This window comes from Anabas testudineus, chromosome 5 (genome assembly GCF_900324465.2).
Source record: "Anabas testudineus chromosome 5, fAnaTes1.2, whole genome shotgun sequence".
NCBI lineage: Eukaryota > Metazoa > Chordata > Actinopteri > Anabantiformes > Anabantidae > Anabas > Anabas testudineus.
Genome location: NC_046614.1, coordinates 16586242 through 16607259, shown reverse-complemented (window position 1 = coordinate 16607259; position 21018 = coordinate 16586242). Strand labels below are relative to the sequence as shown.

The 21018-nt window shown below is 38.1% G+C and overlaps 3 protein-coding genes across 4 annotated transcripts in view; all 3 read left to right on the top strand.

Annotated features, from left to right (window-relative positions):
• Positions 1-483: 483 nt before the first annotated feature.
• On the top strand, positions 484-3041 carry rpl29 (ribosomal protein L29). Its single transcript, XM_026346632.1, has 4 exons — positions 484-574; positions 1032-1084; positions 1665-1729; positions 2877-3041. The coding sequence occupies exons 2-4, from the start codon at positions 1048-1050 to the stop codon at positions 2967-2969; spliced, it is 195 nt and encodes a 64-aa protein (XP_026202417.1). The 5' UTR covers positions 484-574; positions 1032-1047; the 3' UTR covers positions 2970-3041.
• Positions 3042-4153: 1112 nt separating this feature from the next.
• Positions 4154-21018, top strand: part of iars1 (isoleucyl-tRNA synthetase 1) — a 40623-nt gene continuing 23758 nt past the window's right edge. Inside the window, exons 1-13 of one of the 2 annotated variants that reach the window (XM_026349056.1) lie at positions 4154-4209; positions 5212-5335; positions 5803-5959; positions 6064-6183; positions 6378-6460; positions 6619-6736; positions 6883-7030; positions 9660-9747; positions 10360-10420; positions 10620-10715; positions 12518-12640; positions 16392-16483; positions 17556-17654. In XM_026349056.1, the coding sequence (XP_026204841.1) occupies positions 5217-5335; positions 5803-5959; positions 6064-6183; positions 6378-6460; positions 6619-6736; positions 6883-7030; positions 9660-9747; positions 10360-10420; positions 10620-10715; positions 12518-12640; positions 16392-16483; positions 17556-17654 (1304 nt within the window). In that variant the 5' untranslated portion in view covers positions 4154-4209; positions 5212-5216. Of the gene's footprint in view, positions 4210-5211; positions 5336-5802; positions 5960-6063; positions 6184-6377; positions 6461-6618; positions 6737-6882; positions 7031-9659; positions 9748-10359; positions 10421-10619; positions 10716-12517; positions 12641-16391; positions 16484-17555; positions 17655-21018 lie in introns of those variants that run through there. The other variant, XM_026349055.1, reaches the window with a different exon arrangement.
• LOC113154712 (desmin-like) lies at positions 13469-14715 on the top strand. Its single transcript, XM_026349057.1, has one exon. It carries the CDS (start codon positions 13469-13471, stop codon positions 14600-14602), a length of 1134 nt encoding a protein of 377 aa, XP_026204842.1. The 3' UTR covers positions 14603-14715.

The window sequence follows — 21018 nt, the reverse complement described above, 5'->3', positions numbered from 1 at the left end:
GCAGGCTGCACAGAACATCGTCACAGTGTCACTTCTCTCAAGAGAAGATAGAAAAGAAAAGATATATCTAATTCACAAAACTTCACAAAAAAGATCTGCAAGCACATATGTTGCTCATTATTTTTATTATTTTGTGGTTTTAGGTGGTGTAGAGAATTTGACATATCTTTATCTAATTCTGTTAGAGGTCACAGTAGAACGTCTCACCATAATAAACCGTCTTAGGTGGGTGAGGAACATATTGGGATCTCAGAGGCTTATTACTACATTTCTTGGCTGCAGAGGGACGAGCTTTGCTAAATAATGGATACAGTTGAGGTACTGTGAGAGTATAAAGTAGAAACTTCAAGGTTGCACCAGTCAGAGTTTGGGTTGTCGCTCCTCAAGTGTTGTTTTTATCATCTGAACAGAGGGTGACACCCTGCGGGCCGCCGTGGACCCTCACCTGTCGTGTCACAACCTGCCGACAGGGGGCGGTGTCATTAAACAGCTCAGCTCCTCTCGCTTCTCCTGCTTCTTCTTCTACGGGTTTGATTTTTCTTCCTCTTCCGGTTGTCGTCTGTTCGTGCGGCAGGTATCTATTTTTCTCGTTCTTATGGACACTTAAAATCTCCATCAATCTTCGTGTAATGTTCGTGTTCAAAAAGAAACAGACGCTGATTTTGTTAAAGCACATTACAGGTTAAATGTGCACTGCAGTATGTGTTAGATGTGATGTTTATTAAAGGCTAAAATGACGTTTAGCAAAGCTGGAGCTTCTCATTAGCTTGCGGCAAAACAGCAGGTCAACATGCTGTAAAACTGTCTGTTTTTACTCTGATGTTTAGTTACCTTTACATCGTCTTTCTCATTTTAGTGCTTCACTTAATATCTTCTATTTAACTCGTCTCTGTTTACATTGTTTTAAACTTGAAATCAGTCCGCTAGCAACTCATACGGAGCTAATGCTAATTACTTGTAAGATTGCACAGTTTGATATTTAGCAAAAATATTAACTTGAAAAGCTTTATCATTGTGTTTCTCTTCCTCAGATTAACCAGTGTCGAAATGGCCAAGTCAAAGAACCACACAACCCACAACCAGTGTAAGTCTAAAACTTGGTCTGGAGTTGATTTACTTAAGAAGCCAACTTTACTGTTATTCAGTATTTAAAGACTTTCCTAGTGTTACTGTACTGGCTTTGTATAAAACGGGCATAACGAGAAATTGCATTAAAAAGGAGAAGTGTAGTAATATTTGGAAAGATTAGTGTTACACCTGTGCAGTATAATATACCTGAGGTTTTGTCTTGCTTGCTTGCTTGATAAATTACAATTTATCCAGTACAAGTTTCATGTACTGTACATGCCTGCAGATCTGCACATATAAACACCGCTGTATATTTCATTTAATAATCTGTATACTTCATTAGCATTGACCAGATCCATGTGTCCACTTCTCAAGAACTCGCTTTTATGTTATTGCCAAGTTGTCGTGATCTTTGCCCAGTGTTGTTTAATGCTTGTTGTGAGCCATTAGAAATTGGTGTTAAATGTTTTTTATGTGCAAATATACTTGGCAAATAAAACCTGAACTAAACTCCTAAACTTTTTTAGTGTCTTTTCTACAGATGACTGGCTGGAGCTGATAGTTTATTCTAATTGTGTCTGCTCTTGTCTGCACAGCCCGTAAAGCCCACAGGAATGGCATCAAGAAACCCAGATCTCAGCGCTATGAGTCACTGAAGGGAGTAAGTACTGTTAAAAAAAATCTGACAGTTTGAATGTTTACATGCACAAAAGCAACTTAGTCATCAAATAGAAAAAAATCAGTCTACGTGCAGTAAGTCTGCAGTCATGTTGCATTTACTTCCAATGGGATGATCAACAGTTGGAAAGCATAAAGGAATTTAATTAGATGTTTGAATGCACAAAAGCCTATTTTAACATTAGCCCCTTGTTTTTGTTTATTTCTTGTTGTTTTTTGTTTGTTTATAAAAATGTGACTTAGATATCAATGTGAATGCTGTTTACAAGCTTTGTAGTGTAAGTAAATGACATTAATGTGTCTTCAACCTTATATTGAAGCTATGTAATGTGATCACAAAAATGTGAGTGTGCAGACTGAAGGGGAGATCATTGGTTGTCGTTTGTGCCGTAGAAAACATCTTAAAATGCAGGTTACGTTCTCATTTTAGACCAGCATGTGTTTTAAGACCTAATTGGCTTAATTTTATTTTCTTTATATTAGGATCTTGGTTGTTCACATGATCTAATCTAAATTGTCTTTTTACTGTGTTTGTATCAATTATTAGTGGGTATTGATTTTAAAGTAAGCTTTAAGACTGAGTTTTGCTGTGGAAAATTTAGTCAACATGATCAGCCAACATTAAAAGAAGCTTAATGGTTTGTTAGAATTTGCTTTCTTGTTGGTGGCTGGTGGTTGTGTTGTGTGGAAGGTGGAGGGCAGGTGTAGCAGTGAAAATGATTTTCACTTTTACTGCAGCGGTGCTCCCTCGAGTATAAACTAAGCACACCTCCCTAAGGTTCCCTTTGAAATACATCATAATCTTTGTAATAAGACCCCTTATAACTTACCAATAAATTAGTTTTGGTATGTGTGCTTATGGTTCATCGGTTTTAGGTTGAGTTGACACGAGACAGACTGCTGACTGGGTGACAGCATGTTGTCTTACCACTCACACTAGTGATGTGTTTTTGCATCAGTTACCCCACACACGTAATGAAATCAATTGTTGCTATACTCCCCATCTGTATCTCACATTTCTGACTTGTGTAGGCAAGTACTAGTGAAGTTCTGAAATTCAGTAACTGCAATGAGTGTTGAGATTTATTTGAATGCTCTTTCTCAATTGGCCCTTTGTCTTTTTGTTGCAGGTGGACCCTAAGTTCCTGAGGAACATGCGCTTTGCTAAGAAGCACAACAAGAAGGGCATGAAGGCAGCACAGAAGGCAGCTCAGGAGAAATAAGCTGCTATCTGCTCAGTTTAACAGACTGTGTTTCCACCATCACAATAAAGCTATGCTTTGTTAACAAACCAACATCACATTGTACTTTTGCTTCTGTTGTAGCTCCTTGTCGATCTGACCATATGGAATAAGTCACTCTATTGGGTTTATTTCATGTCAGTGTTGCTGTTTTAGTTCATTGTGCATCATGAGCTAAATGACTACTTAATGACTGATGGTCTCATTTAAGGTTTGATAAAGAAGTTCATTCAGATTACATTTGAGTAAACATAGCAACATGATCGTTATATAGATTCCTGAAATCTTTTCCTGTAGCTCATTACGTATCGGTACTTAAATCGGAAGCAGAAAGGCTCATTGTGTAGTACTTAGGTGAAACCTAATTTCAGTCAAATAGAAAATATGGCACATGGAAACAGACCTGCTGTTCTATTGTACATCACCTGTACAAAGGTTCTTATATTCTCTCATAATTTTTACAAAAGGAACAAATGTAACATGAGGCTTGAACATTTACTGTCTTTACAAATTCAATTTCATAAATCTAATTAATGAACATACTATCGATTGGTTAAAATATTGTATTTGTAAAGGGAATTGTCCCTGTTTCAAATACAAATTTCTTTCATTATAGCCAAGTAAGAAATATTATCAACTACTCGAGCACAAATTAATTCAGTAAGTGTGGATATACTCTCTATTTTGATATATTTCGAAAACATCCTAAATATGACATTAAGGAAATTATGACGGTTCTAATGTTGGAATTAAGTAAAAGTTTTTCAATTATTATCCTCAAGCGACTCTTTAGAAGCAGTGATATTCAGACGTAGTTTGTGGTTTAGGTTTTACCATTTAATTCAGTGACACTGACTTATCTGCCATAGCTTTACAAACAATAACACATCTTTATATGTGACAGATAAGTTATAAGTGATTCATTCATGCACATTACACTGATACCATGAAGGGGCCAAAGAATATAGTAATATAACATTAGTTTTGAGACTACTGAAGTGTACAAGCAAGTTTCCCACAGCTTAGACGGAGAAACATTTATTAAATCTGAATTCCATGAGAGTTTCTTAATTGCGCGTTTGTTATTTCAGTTTATTGAATCTTTATTTTATTTTACATTTTATAAATTGCGTTTTATTTTGGAGGGAGCGTGCGTTGATGCGTCACTTCCGCTCACGCTGACTTCAGCTTGCATCATTTCTCGTCTCTTGTCAGACAACATGTGAGTATTTTCATTCAAACTGATTAATCACTGCATAAAGGTTTGATTGTAGTCGCACTTCCACCGTTTTTTACTTATTATATCTGAGCGTCTAAACACCATCTTTAAGTAAACTATAATGTCGGTTTAGCTGCAAGCTGACAAACTGAAGCGGCTAGCTTAGCCTGCTAGCTAACAACAAGGAGGCGTCTTTTTCGTTAACTAATGTGAGAAAGTGAGACATTAACTAGTTTAAGTAAAGTTCTTACGATTGCACTTTGGACGTGGAAATAATCTATAACATAGGGTTGATTTTAAATGGATACTGAATATGTTCAACTACGAAGCAATGAGAGGTTTGACAGGCTCAGATTTCAAAAGAATCTCTGGAGGCTGAAGACAAATAGTCTTATAATAAAGATGTTTAATTTAATTATCTAACCCAACCAAAAATATTATATCTTCGGATTCGGGACCTTTCATCGAGATGCCTTTTCATACACTTTAGTATCAACAGAATACACTTGAATACCAACTTCTTTATATGAGCTGCAATGTGACAGTATGATTGAAAACCAGTAGGCTCAATATAATCTAAAATTGCTTATTAGTCTTTTACAGTTGTCAGTACTTTACAGGCAGTATGTAAGAAAGATAATATTGTTAAATATAGTGAATGTACATTGAGTAAACTCAATGCAAGTGTAAGTTCAGTTTTACTTCCTGTAGTTCAGTTTTGGGCAGCACACAGAGTCCTTGTAACTCTCTCTGCTTCTACCTAAAAATCAGAATTTCAGTTCAGATGCCCTCAAACTGAAACCACAGGGAGCAGCATTATTTCAATTTTAAGACCTTCCCTGACCCGCTGATAGTGGTACTGCAAGTGCAATTTAATACATTTGTTTTCAATCATCTGATAACTAGTGTTCAAATGAGTATTAGGTTATATACACCACATTCAAAGGTGCATCGCAGGGTTTGTGTCACTGTCGCATTGTGATTTATTTCCATGTCTTATGTCAGACACCATGGTGGAGCCGGTCCCTGAGTCCATCAACTTTCCTTCTGAGGAGGAGAAAATCCTGAAGCTGTGGCAGGAAAAGGACTGTTTCCAGGAATGCCTGAGACAGTCCAAGAGCAGGCCCAAGTAAATCCTCTTATTTGTGGTTTCTAATTATTAATTTTCTTTAGCAAAACAAGCAAAAACAAGCAACACAGCACAATCATCATGTCCATGTTTTTAGTAGTTTCTAATGAATGTCTTTCCAGTGTTTGCACTTCCAAGTGAACTTGTTGAATTTCTCCTCTGACTGGTTTTTCTTTGACTCATAGAAAAATATCTTTAAAACACAATGGGAAACTAATTGAATGAATAAATTAAATGAATGAAGTATTGAAGCACTGTCATATCGCATTTGTCAGACATGGTTGTTGTTTGAGCTGAGATTCTACTTTCTTCTTTATGAAGCAACCATGAATGTAATGATAATGGGGGAGTGGTAATAGTTTTGCCTTATCTGCAAAACATGTCCATTTATATTATCAGAAAATAATTTACATCACACGTGGATAAGTTTCCTTGGATAAACTCTTTGTTTGGTATTTCTTAAACAGGTACACTTTCTACGACGGTCCTCCCTTTGCCACAGGTCTGCCCCACTATGGTCACATCCTAGCAGGCACTATCAAGGACATTGTTACTCGCTTCGCTCACCAGAGTGGCTTCCATGTGGACCGGCGCTTTGGCTGGGACTGTCATGGACTTCCTGTGGTAAGAATTAGTCTTTGGTGAATATTTTCCAACTTTGTTACATAAAGATTTAAACGCAGATCTGCGGTTTATTTACAGTATGTGTCCCATGTCTTGTGTTGTAGGAGTATGAGATTGATAAGACTTTAGGAATCAAAGGACCTGAAGATGTGGCCAAAATGGGCATTGCTGAGTATAACAAGCAGTGCAGAAACATTGTGATGAGATATGCCAACGAGTGGGAGGTGAGCATTCAGGGACGAAGAATATCCACACATGAGAGAACCCTGTAACCATAGTTATGAAACTGGTTTGGTTTCTGTTTTGATTTGTGTCTGTTTTCCCTCACTATAAATATAACATGTAGTAGATGAACAGTGAAACTGTATTCTGACAGATAAATAAAAGTAAAGCTGGTCGTGTTTCTTTATGTTCCCAGATTTCAGTGAAGCGAATGGGAAGATGGATTGACTTCAAAAATGATTACAAGACTTTGTACCCATGGTTCATGGAGACTGTTTGGTATGAATGGCAGAAACTATCAATTATCTGTTTGTAATAGTTTGTATACTGCTTATTTACAAGAGTTAGAGTTCCCATTTCTTTGCATTAATTATATGTTACACTTTTAGATTTTTTTATTGTAATATAACAACCTGTCTGTTTTTCTCTTTGAACAGGTGGGTGTTCAAACAACTGTATGACAAAGGTCTGGTGTACCAAGGTGTCAAAGTCATGCCTTTCTCCACTGCCTGCAACACCCCTCTCTCCAACTTTGAGTCCAACCAGAACTATAAGGTTAGATTGCAATAGAATTTCTTCAAATAAGACAATATTATCAAAGAGAGCAGATAATTTGCCCTTAAACAAATTATCTTCTTTAAAGTAAAGAGAGAAAAAACTTTTCATGTTAATTAATCTCAGTGTTTAACGTTTGCCTCCAGGATGTTCAAGATCCATCAGTGATCGTCAACTTCCCTCTGGTTGAGAATGAGGATGTTGCTCTAATTGCCTGGACGACCACACCCTGGACACTGCCAAGCAACCTGGCCCTTTGTGTCAACCCGGAGTTCCTCTATGTCAAAGTCAAAGGTGAGAGGCTGTGCTTGACATAAGGCATTGAAAATCAGGCTCTGTTGACTAATGTTGATATAAACCAACTCTCGGTTTGGTTTTGTTTTGTATTTTTTTACTGCTGATGTCATTTGAGAGAAGAAAGGAAATAACATATCACACTTCTTACAACAACAAATGTTACTTGGATTGCCAGGGTTGATAGTTTTGTTGAATGCTGTAGCCCAAAGCCAAGGTTTTCTGACTGTAAATCTTGTGGGAACCAGAGCATCAACTGATGGGTGTTTTTATTCAGAAAGAACAAACAAGAAGAAATTATGAGACTAGGAGTACAGCCTTGGCAAATTGCACCCAGAGGAAAGGATTTCTGTTGCATAATGTGTTGGTGGACTTTTCAGCCTGGGGCTATGTGTTAGCTGATTATTTTGTTGTCTGACAAGGGTTTCTTTGTGATTGAAACTTTCTATTTTATCTCCAACCAAGCAGACACTCACGAGTACTAACTTGATGCTGAGGCATAACTGATGTAAACATGGGCTCATTAAAAATGTTCTGTCCTCTCAGAGCATGTACACTCACCCATGTAAAATGGTCCTGTCAGGTTAAAAAAGACCATTAAACAATGTTGTGTATTAGCCATGGTATTTGTTTCCATATATAGATTACACCAACAAGTCTTTTTCATTTTAGGAGATAACTTAATAAGTTTCCATTAGAAATTGATGCATTTGCAAAGAAACAGTGTGAGATCTAAATTTAATTTGAAGCCTGTTTTCCCTCTCACATTAACAGGTAAACGCACACAGACAAACACTAAACAACAGCCAAATCAAAATTCAAAGCAAGGTTAAAATTATTATTATCTGTAATGATCATTTTGTACTTAATCTTAATGGCACTTTATTTTTTATTCATTGATAAAATGTCATGATGTGATATCATATCATGATGGAAAAAAAAATCTAAATCTCATTATTCTTGAGAATATTTTGGTCAATATAATTGTCTCTGAAGTATATATTTGGGGCTACTGTAAAAATAGTTTTACAGTAGCCATTTTTAAAAAACATTTTTATCACCATGTCTCATCATAATGACACTGACTCTGTTTTATTCACATGTTGCAATAAGCTACATGTGAAGTACCAGGTGAATGAAAACTGAAGCAGCTCAGTGAAATTCAGGCATCAGGACCTTTTATTATTTACACACTTTTCTCTCTGTGACATTAAAAAAGTCTTTAAAAGGCCAATTGTTTCACCTTGAGCTGACAGTTCAGTGCATATGTGTGTATTTGCATGTGGCTCAGATCCTGAGGAATGTGGATGAACCTCTAATCAGGTCAGTTAAAAAAGTGTTGTCCTTGTACAAATATAAAACAATACTCCAGAGAGGTGGCTAGTGTTTTTCTGTCACCCCCCTGTTGTAGTTTTTGGTTCCCTGTGAGAGAAGCTGGTGGGTTTTTAAAAGGATGACCTAGATTTGCACCAGCTTGTCATGGCCTCTTTGATCCTGCAGGGGGCACTGTTGAAGCATAGTCACTCATCAGAACTGCACAGTGCTGCATGGGAGACCTCCTCAGAATACCAATGAATGTTTTATATATATATATATATATATATATATATATATATATATATATATATATGTGTGTATGTATATATATATATATATATATATATATATATATATATATGTGTGTGTGTATGTATGTATGTGTGTGTATTGTTGGATCAGCTCAGTGTCTCTTTTTATCTCCTGTCCCCTCTCACTCCATCTTCAGCCCCAAATATTCTCTCATTTTCTTATTGCTCTCTTTGCCTCCACATCTACCTGTTTTTGTCCTTTCATTGTTCTTATTTTCTCTTTTGTGTGCGCATCTGTCTCTCTCTCTCCCTTTGCTGTCTTTGTCACTGTTTGAGTTGAGGGCTGTCAACAGTGGCAGGGCTGAGCTGTGCAGTCATTTGTCATACCATGGAGGGGAAGAAACATCTTTTATTGATGCTGCCCCCTTTCTCTCTCTTTTTTGCATCTCACTGTCTCAGTCCATTTGATTTTTCTTTTTTTTTTTGCTCCCTGTTGTTCGTGCTGTCTTCAACCCCTCCTCTGTTATTTTTCCTAAAAACCCAATTTGGACATTGTTTCTGTGGGGGTTCGGTTTCCCAGAATGATGGCTATCCTGCATGAGATGGCACCTTTAAGTAACAGCATTGGATTTGTTTAGTTTAAGTCACGTATTTGTTGCTCTGTGAAGCACTACTTACTTACCTGACCTTGACTTTAAGGCTACTTGTATTATTTTGCTGCAGGTTGCACATATCAAGGCTATTGGATATGTGGATTTAAACAAGGTCCAGTAAACAAACCATTCTTTGGGGTCCATTTACATAGACTTTGAAGTCATGCCATAAAGACTTGTTATAAATATGGCAGATTAATAATACCAATAATATGAATAATACAGTTTAATATACTGTCATAGACGTACCTATTTATTTGCCTTTCAAGTGACTCTGTTTCTTTATTTCTATGCTTAAATGCAGTGCTCTTAAGCTTGTCTTCATGTCATTGTGCTTTTTGTTTCTGTCATGTGATGAAATATGTTCTTTTCCAAAAGTGCATCCATATGTTTCTGTTCACCTCTCAGATAACGCCACAGGCAAAACCTACATTATGATGGAAGCCAGGCTGGGAGCTCTGTTTAAGGCCGAGAACGAGTACACTCTCCTGGACAAGTGAGTACACGAGGCCCTATAGCCACCAAAAAATACCATCAAGAGTAAAAATGACTAATACTTTAAATGTAGGTACTTGTGCTTACAAGCAGCAAAGTGCAACTGTGCTTTGCTGAGTTGTTGTTAGACTGGAAATGATTTTCCCACAGTGCAACAAAAGTACTTTGCAACACAGTGGCACAATTCAGGCCTGTTTCATCAAGTGTTTTCAGCAACCATCTGGTGATGCTGGAAGTAACTAAGTCACCACCGCAAATGTACAATAACTATGTGTTATATGTGAAGTTGCACATACAGTAAGTACAGAATCTATAAGGCATGTTTAATAGTTCCAACCTGATGGCACAGGGACGGGAACGTGTTTATTTGAAGGACAGTTGTATCATGGTTTACTCAGTTGCCAACTAAAATGTCAACTTTAACCAGAGCTTTCTTAGAACATATGAAGATGCTTTTTGTTCCTTCTACAATAATGGTAGTCAGACGAAACACGTTTTAACATTTTTTTACTCCTATACAAAATAAATGGGGGTTGTATTGTCAGACGTGGTTCCTTTTTGTGGATGTGTCAGTGCATGGAAAGTTGGATTTGAATTTGTTTTGTGTTTGTAGATTTCCCGGTAAGACGCTCAAAGGGAAAAAATACAAGCCTCTCTTCCAGTACTTTGCTAAGGTTTGTAGATCGTTTTCCCCTTTCACAGTTTTATGTGTCCTCGCATGTCTCACTTTAATTACCTGTCTGAACACAAATTGACAACTGTGTTTACGTTCTCTAAATCGACTTCTTAATCGCTCTCTTACTATCTGTGCCTGTTTTATTTTTGTTTTTTTTTGCTACTTCACCACTAATTCTCCTTGTCGTCATTTCACAGTGTGGAGAGAAGGGAGCATTCCAGGTAGTGACGGATAACTACGTCAAGGAGGAAGAGGGTACAGGAGTGGTCCACCAGGCACCTTACTTTGGGGCTGTAAGTGTCAATCCTTGCTTCTTTTTTTTTTTTAGCCTCTGTTTTGACCACAGACAACACTTGGTGACATAATATAATGTATGCTTATTACTACCTGTCAGTCTATAAAATATCCATACCAAATTTTCAAGTTAGATAAAGATTTGAGAAGAACCAAGCCATAGTGTCTCCATGTAAATGATTAATCGTCGTCATTTGGTTAATTGTTTTTTTTTTTCTTTCTGTAAACTGTACTATAACAGAATTACAGAGGTATATTAGAACATGATAGGAAAACTGCTAACAACTGTTTAATATATGTATGCACTGGTGGCCACTCCCCTTCTTTATGTTATAATGTAAACCACCATCATGTTCAATTAGTAACGAAGACAGATTGAGAAATGTACCTAATATGGCTGCAGGTTTGCCTCTAGCATGCTCGCTTCCAGACTTGCAGTTGCACATATGGAGTGTGCTCTGGTTGAAAACAAGGTCACCTTTTTCTAGTGTAACTTTATGTGACTTCTTTACCATCCCAGATTTAAAAAAGGTGCATCTAGCAGTGTTTTTGTCCTCCTGAAGCATAGCCTCTATGTTGCCAGTGCAACTCAGTTCAATTGTGTTCTGTGTTGCTGCAGCATTTCTGCATTTTTGTGTTGTCATGATGGATTTACATGTTTTCTTCAGTTGCTGGTGTTTTGAGCGTTTTCATTGCTGTCAGTGCAAGGTGTATAGTTCCAGTATAATCAAGGTATACAATAATCCATTTGATTTAGCATTAAACTGAACCTCCTTAATAAGATTTGTTAATGGCAGTGACAATAAAACATTAGTATTGATCAAAAAAGCCTTTGGCGGTTCAGAACTTGAGGTCAAGCCAAAGGCACACAGAAGAGGACTGACTGGTAGTAGTAAAACATGTCTGACTATTACTGTAATTCTCTCATACGTACTGTATGTTTGTATTTATGTACACACTTCACAGTGATATGTATACTCATTGATGAGTATTTTAATAGATATTTGGATTAAATGTTACAGTATTAGTGCACACGCCAGTGCAGTGGTGCTATCCGAGGTATTGGGTCATTGCTAATAGATGCCCTAGTCAAGGGCAGATGGAAACCCCTGTGGCTGTAGCCAGCTGTGGATACACACTCAGTCTTCTTAGCTGTTTCTTCTTCCTCTGTGAGTCTGTTAAGTAAACCTTCCACATCGACATCTCACTTACATATGCATCAGATTTTTTTATTTTAGTTCTGCCATATAGCAATGAGACTGTCATTGATTAGTTGGCGAAACAAAAATGAAATGGCATTTGCATTGAGAAATGCACTGTCGAACTACATTTTTCAAACTTTATGTTGCTGTGACTAGATGTGAAATGACCCAGTGAGCGATCCATCTTGGCTCTTGACAGGGTGTTTGAATACAAAATGCATTTACAGCCGGACAGTACTCAGATATTTCACGCATAGCTGTCACATACCAGTAGTGCTTGGTCAAAGGCTGCAAAAAGTATCCAGCTCAACAAGGAATTACACTATGGAGCCACAGCACACCCTGAAATTATTAGATAATTATTGTAATATCAACTATAATCAGATCAGACATTTATTATTTAACTAAATGGTATTATTTAGACATCAACCAGGTAACTGTTTGTATCAGAATAATGTCATTTCAAGAAAAAATACAATTAAAAATCCTTCACTACAATACATGACTTCATAATAAATCATTAATACATGAATTACATTAACACAACGTTACACCTTTATTAAAACCATCCTCTAAACTGTACATTTGTCTCTTTGCAGGATGATTACAGGGTTTGCACGGAATACAACATCATCCAGAGGGACCAGACTCCTATCTGCCCTGTGGACGCTTCGGGCTGCTTCACTTCAGAGGTCACTGACTTCGCGGGACAGTATGTCAAAGTGAGTGACACATCAGATATTTACGTGTAGATTAGGATAGCAGACATTTCAGGCATTCTACCCTTGGTAAGAGCCACTGGTATGATACGCAGCATAAATCCCTCAAGTATATTGATAACTGGTTTCTTTCAGGGGCTTTTTTTTATCTCTGTTACTTTTTGCGTTGTTCATATTTTGAAAATGTAATATAATATTTATTTATTTAATTGTATCTCTTACAGAACAGTTCTTTTTCCTTTGTTGTAGGTTTAATGCTTTTTTCAATTGTGTTCAATGTACTGAATTGAACCTAAAATTAATATATGAAATATTATCAAATTTCAAATTATTTACCTCCATTTGGGATATGGAGGCAGAAGAGGGAATTTGTGTGAGAGCTTTTTCACAAATTTGTTCAGCTGCTGCCAGAACACATTGTCACTGTTTACCAGTGCACTAGATGCCCTGTTCCTCCTTGTCACACCCGAATTCATAACCATCCTATGTGAATAGTAAGAGAAAAATAGCAGTCATATATGATGTGATCACTATTTCACATTGTGATGCAAAGACCAGGGAGTGGACCCGACCCACCTGGACACTAACAGTACAGCGTTAGCTAATAAAGAACATGCAGCAACAGTTCTCTGGAAGTCTGTCATAATCCACTTTTAAAATATGTTAAAACCTAGCGTGAGTTTCAAGGCTGCCTGAGACATTCTTTACTGCCGCATAAAACCTCAGAGGCGATCTGAGAGAGCGTCAGTTACAACGTTGGCTAGGCAAGGAGAAGCCAAGAGAGCAGCAGTTCTTCTGTAAACTGAAAACCAAATCCAGTATTTAAACAACATGAGAAGCACATCTTACACCCAGAAGAGCCTGCAGGTCAGCAGTGGCAGTAGAGTCAGAGTCCAGAGTCCGTCACCATCCCGGTGCCGTGGATCTTCTTATGACAGCCGTGGGCGTTCAGGTTACCGCAGCACTGCCATTGAGTTGGGTACAGAGATACACCAGCATCATGTCAACGAGAAAGAGGAGATGCAGGAACTCAATGTCAAGTTTGCAGGATACATCGAGAAGGTCCAGGCCCTGGAGCAGAGAAACGCTGCTCTTCAAGCTGAGCTGGCTGCTCTGCAGAACCGCTACAAGGGAGGCCCCACAGGCATCGCAGAAGAATATGAGCTCAAATTTAAAGAAGTGCGTGAGCTAATTGAAGCCCTGACTAATGAGAAAGGGGCCGCCGATATCGAAAGGGGCTACATTGAAGAAGAAATTGAAGTGTGGAGACTAAAGGTCGAGGAGGAGCTGGCACTCAAAGAAGAGGCAGCAATGATCCTGAGTGAGTTCCGCCAAGATGTTGACAATGCCACCCTGCAGAAGGCTGAGCTGGAGAAGCGCATTGAACAACTGGTGGCCGAGATAGAGTTCCTCAAGAAGCTGCATGATGAAGAGGTGGCTGACCTCATGAGGCAGATTGAGGACTCGAAAGTTTCCGCCGAGCTGGATGGCGATCGCCCTGACCTGGCTGCTTACCTGCGCAACATGCGTGCAGAGATAGAGGCTGTCGCTGCTCGCAATGTCCAAGAAGCCGAGAAGTGGTACAAGAGCAAGTTTGACACTCTCAAGGAGCATGCAGGCAAAAATGAAGAGCAGATGAAGACCATGAAAGATGAGATCACTACCTTCCACAATCAAGTGACAGACCTGCAGAACCAGATTGATGGGCTGAGGGCTCGTAACGCTGCCCTGGAGCAGCAGCTGGAGGATATGGAGATGTCCCACATGGATAAAGTGGGGAGCCTTGAGATTGTCATCGCTCAGTTGGAGAGCCAGCTCTGCGAAACCAAACTGGAGATGACCAAATACCTCCAGGACTACCAGGAACTGCTGCACATTAAGCTCAAGCTGGATGCGGAAATCGCCACCTACAGGAAGCTGCTAGAGGGAGAGGAGCAGAGGCTTGGAATTGCTAAAGATGTCTAAAGGGAAGAGGAGCAGCAGATTAAAAGCAATCACAGAGAAGACCATTAGAGCATCAATGAATTGAGATCATCTCAGTCTACTTAAACAGACTCAAATTTATTCCCTAACCCATTCATAACCTGCTGAGGATGCTATACAATACATTGCAAGTATGGCACCTGTGTTTCAGTAGAGATTACTAAATATTTTTCTGTATAACTCGTTATAAGGCAAACAATGATCTGATCAAAGAGTGACTGGACTGAACAGACCGAAGCAAACTAATTTCTCTTGGTACCAGAGATTTATTGAGGTTTGATACAGAGCTCCACTCACGCCTCTCATTTACAGTGCCACAACCTGCCTCCTGCTTTATTTTCGCATTCATTTGCTTGTTTCTCTTCAGTACTTTTATCTCATCTGGTCCATACTCATTTGTTTTTTCCTGGTCCTGTGGTACCCTTTCTAAATGATCCTTTTTTTTCCTGCTGAGTGGACCCCGCTGTTAAACCACTGTAACATCCCTGTCCTATGATGTTCACTAGTTTTGATTCCACCTCATTCACAATTAATGATGTTACATCTCAGCTCAAACAAAACGTCACTGGTCTTTACAATATCCCCATGTTATTCCAAATGTTTGAAAAGACACAATTGTTGATCATTTACACTAATTAAATTAATTAATAAAGATTGAAGTGAGTGCATACACATCAAATGATGTATCATTTCTACTGTGAGTGACCTGTTGTCCCCTTTCTAATCTTTTATGTTGCTCTGTTTACCTTCTCCTACATCCTGCATAACAGTGACAACTAGTTGTTACCGAGTCATGCAGTTTAGCTGGGGTAGTTAGTAGTGAGTAACTCTGCTGATTAATTAGGCCTCATGGCAAAGAGCTTCTATAAGATTCACCTGAGCGTGGTTTAGTCACATGGTGGTAAAATAGGTTTATTCTCTCACAGGTTTGTAGGCGAAGTTTCAGTGATTCTCCACATCACAGGTGTACATTCATGTTTTAATGAGCTTGGGTCAGTGCATAACGAAATGTAATCCTGGCTGAGAAAGTTTAAAGCTTCTCTCACTACAAAGAGGTCACGACCAAAATTGCCTGCCAAGCACCTTACTGAAAAGACATATTTACGAGCTTGCAGTGCACAGGAGAGAGAGCTTGGTTAGAGGGAGAGGGAGATGAAATAAGGTGTTTGCATTGCATATTAGATACTTTGACAGAAACGGTGAGGTGAACGATAACAATCTATTTCTACTTGGTGATATTTATCATAGCTTTAGGAACAGGAGTGTGACTTTAAACTTACCTTGAATTTTCTTCAAGGAAGCATAAACTCAGTGTAACCATGGCATGTTGAGTTTTCTCCATCAAGAAGAAAATCACAATTCACAATAAATACATTTCTTCAGATTGTGTTGAATTTCTTACAAAAGCACAGTAAACAGTGTATTTAACATGTTGCGTGGTAAAGCCAAATACTTTTCAGATTTTACATATGATCATATTGGTACAGAGGTATTATATTAAATGTAGACCACTCATTAATACTTAATATAATACAGTGTACAGTAACAATCCATAAATTAAGATATATTAACAATCAGGCTTTCCCACACACAACACTTAAAACAATTCGCTGTAGCTGTAACTTTCGGTGCTGGGGTATAGGTATACTTCAGGTTGTCAGTACACTGTGACATCTATTAGATATCTGGATATACAGTTAAACTGTTTTTCAGTCGCTTTTAAAAGCTGCTTGTTTTAAATCATATCTGATATTTTGGTTTTCTTGTGTAGGATGCTGACAAGAACATCATCAAGTGGCTGAAGGAGAAGGGGCGCCTCGTCAATGCCAGCACTTTCAAACATAGTTACCCGTTCTGCTGGAGGTGAGATGTGTGCAGGATTCAAACTCTGTTTTAAAGTGGCCTCTTCACTTTCAGTCTTCTAGTGTGAACTAGAGGTCACTGATGTTACACCTGCACATATTTAATGCTATAATTTCTGCTTCAATACCGGAGGTCTTTAATGGTAAAAGACATAGAGCATGATTTACAAAGGTCTGTGTGTATGAAAACATGTGCAAACCTAATTTCACCTGGCTACACACTGAGGACTGTGTCTTTTAAATAAACAAAATGGCACATGATGTGGATCTTACACCTTTGCCTTCATAAATATGCTAAGTGGGGTATTTGTGCCTCATTTAGCATAAATTGCAAATAGACAAATTGAGCACACACAATGTTATTTATCAAGCCTGAGTGTTATTGCTGGGATCCTATTAAACTAGGCCCATAATGTAGCATCTTAGCAATCTGTCGCTAACCACAGTACAGTTGCTGTGGCCTAAACATACGGTTTGTTGTTCATCAGTGCTCTGACATGATGATCAGAGGAAGATGACAGTAGAGATGATGTGGTCTCTACACGGAATCATTTTACAAAACCAATGTATTGACTCACGCAAGTCTCGGGCCCCATATTATGATCTGACCTGTGAAGGTTTAATTAACTTCAGTGAATATTTTGAAGTGTGCTCTCTGTGCCAGTAGGAGACAAAAGTTAGTAGAGATGAAACTGGAGATGAAAATTGTTAAAACATAGCAGCATAATTATTTATGGATCAGTAGAAGTGAGAATTAAATTTCCAACATACATTTTAAATACATTTGTCTTGGAGCATTTTATTCTCTGCGACTAGCCTCATTTTCTGTGGTACATAAAAGAATATTTGTAATATAGATACTTTCCATTATACTCCCTACAGACAGCAATGGTTGCCACACACTTCCACACAATTGTGCATCTTCCATGACTTTTAATAATTCAATAAAACGTAGTTTCAAATGGTGAATAAATTTCTATCTTATACATACAATACAATTTGTATTACACATGTCAATTTTCAGCATTTGCACACTATGTCATACTAAAGTCGGTGTGCTACTTTCCTTTCAGGTCTGACACACCCCTGATCTATAAAGCTGTCCCCAGCTGGTTTGTCCGAGTAGAGAACAAGGTGGACAAATTACTGGACAACAATGGAAAATGCTACTGGTAAGCTGTTTTCTGAAACAAATGGTAACTTGCTAGGTACTAAGTGACAGTGAAGTGGCATTTTATGCCAAGCTAGTAGTTTAAAATAGTTCCTGTCAAGACAGATGGCCCAAAGCAATTACAGCTGCAACTCTGCTCTACTGCATCAAGTTGTCTGTCGCAGCAACTGGCTGCAGGACAGCCATCACTGGGAGGTTTCTATTTGGAAGATACTGGATTTAATTCATTAGATAGGGCCTGTTTTTTGTTTTCTTATAAAAAGCATTAGAAAAGCATTTTATGATGATCAACGAGGGACTGAAGTTTACAGAAAACATTAGCATGATGCTAATTGTGACAGCAGAACATTGGACATAAGCAAGCAACAGCATGATGACTTGCTAAGTGGTTTTACTCCCGGTGCTCCCACTGCTCTTTTCGGAGCCACAGTAGCCGCCTCTGGTAATGGGACTGTCAAACTGAGATGAATGACTAGCTGCTAGGAAGGTGAAGAAGCAGAGATACACACGTACACATACCGACACACACACACACACACACACGTACACATACCGACACACACACACACACACACACACACACACACACACACACACCACTTTCTTAAAGGCTAAATTTCTTATCTAAAGGGTAGCACTGTTATGAAGGTACTAGGTATCTAAAGCTAATGCGGTCTAATTCAACAGACCTGCAATAAACATGCAGCTTTTATTGAAGTTCTTTCAGCCAGATGTTGTGTTGTTATTGGGAGGCTGTAGTTTGTGTAGCTGTTGAATTCGACCGGCTTCTACTGAGAGGGTTTCTGTCAATTAGCCTTCTGTCACTGATACTATACTTCTGTTACTCTGTTCACCCCATTTATAAAACAATACGATTCAACTTTAGCAAGGTGTACCTAATAAACTGGCAACAGAGTGTGTAGTTCAGGACAGCTGTGTCTAGATGTAGAAGGGTTTTGTATTATTTTAAGTAGAACAGAACAAAATCTTGATCAGTTTATTATTAAAAAAATGTCAGAAAATACTGAAAAATTCCAACAGGTTTTGTTTGATCAATGCTCCAAAACTTAAAGATATTAAAGGTATTAAAATTTTTATTTTCTCACCAAAGACAAAGTAAATTAAATATTCACTTTAAAGATTTGTAAGATTTGTTTGCAGTTTTGTAAAAAAAAAAACAAAAAAAACACTTAATCATAATCTAAAAAAAAAAATATATATATATATATATATATATATATATATAAAATTCTAGATGCTTACACCCATTTATCTCCTATACCTATGTGACACTGAATCTTTTTAATAAGGTTTATTTTCTGTCCTTTTTTTTTTTTACTTCTTTATTGAACTCTACTTTCATACTTTTAGCTTGAAAGTTTTAGTCTCCGGAGAATTATCTCTCTGTCTTTGAAGGTTGCCAGCTCATCGACATCCCAGTAAATGTAAAGTTCTTACTTCTGAATGAGGTTCATGTTGGCTGATGTGAGATTTTAAAAAGGCCCTTCACAAAGCAAAGCGCTAGTTATCACAGTCTCGGCGATTTGTTCATTTTATCCCTTTACTCTAACAGTGCAAGCTAAGTGTCTACTGAGATAGTTCACACTGATTTCTCCAGATGTATGAAAGAATTAATGAAAGGGAAAATGGTTTTTGCTGGGGCTATAAGTGCAGAAACCTTTTCCATTGTGATTTTGGCACCAAAATTTCTTTGCCAGAAGAGAAAGAGGAAACGCAGTGGTGATAGACTGATCGTAAATCAGACATGGATCAGACATGTTTTCTAGTTCGCTGCACTTTTTGTTCTGACTTTCTATCACTTTTTAAACTCAACTGACTAGACTTCACTTCTATTAGCTACTATTTCTACACCCGTCAACCTTTCTACTATCACACATGAGCAGTAATAAGCGATGGTAGTAGGAAAAGTGGGTCTTTTGTTTTAGAAAAGAGTTCTATTTTTCTTTGCTGTTGATTTTTGTGCCTGAAGTAACAACTTCAAAGAAGTTTTCGATGGCATGCTCCTACAGAGTTCTTCCATTTCTTAATGATGGATTTAGTTGTACTTCAAGGTACTCTTCACAGTGGAGTATTTGGCCTGAATACTTATTCACCTAAGACTTGACCTTCCAGATACAGGTCTATCAAAACTACAATCCCTTAAACCCATTTAACTCATGTGACTTGTTAAATCAGTTGGCTGCACCAGTGATGAGTCACTTTAGGGGTGAATACTTATACAATCACCTGTTTTCATTGTAATATTATAATAAACTAATATTACTTTGTGTTTTCCCTTTGATTGTTTTGCACGTTTAAAAAAAAAAAAGGCAAATTTAAATCAACAATGAGTCAGTAATATTCTCTGAATTATTTCAAAACATCCAAGGGAGATGAATACTTTTTAGAGATAGTAGTTAAATCTAGGGTCGGTTTCCACCAAGTGAGGAGATACTGCACAGCTGTGCTAGTTGAGAGCCAATTTGAACCTAACCTATAATCCTAATACAGCCCCATAATAACTTGGTATGAAATGCTCCTGGCTTTGGAAGTTATTCGCTCAAATCCTCACACACTGGCTTCTGTGTTTTTGGCATTGAGAGGGTTAAAAATAAAGCTGCTGCCAGCCATCAGTTTTACTAAAGCTCAGTGAACACCACTTCAACATGCAGATAAATCAAAGTTTGACAGATCTGCTGTGTCTATTTATTATTGCTAAGTTGTGATTGGACGATCTGCGGTTATGGGGAGGGGTTCAGACAACGGTCAATTGACCAAATTGTTGCGCCTCATCTTTTTCATCCCTCTATTTTTCTCCTTTTCTTGTCTTTCTTACTTTTTTCCCATCATGCACATTCTGATTCTGTCTGCTGCTTGACCACAACCTCTATCTCTCTGTGTCCCTCTTGGATCCATCCCCAGCGTCTCTGGCTTATAATAGAAGCCTGTACATGTTAAATGGCTCTTCAGTGTGTCTCCAGCACAAGACAGCACACTTTAAATTCTACATTTAGCATGACTGGAGAGAGGGAGGGCGATGGGTGGAGGAGTGGTTGGGGGCGGTGCAGAGCAGCAGCAGCAAAAAAAGGAAAAAAAATCATTAAATTGATATATTAGGGGCCTAAATAGAAATGCCTCCTACAAATGGGAATTGATGAACTCATTGCTTAGCGCATGGAGCCTGGTGACGATTTATACCCCTCCCAATGTTCTTCCGAGCAGTAAAACCTGGCACAGCAAGTAAGAAGACAGGGGAAAGGAAATAAGAGGAAGCGGAAGAGAGAGTGCGATAGTGGATTAAAGCTTGACGTTGGTTGGGGCAAAATAAAAGGGAGAGAGCAGCAAAGGGTACGAAGGAGGAAGAT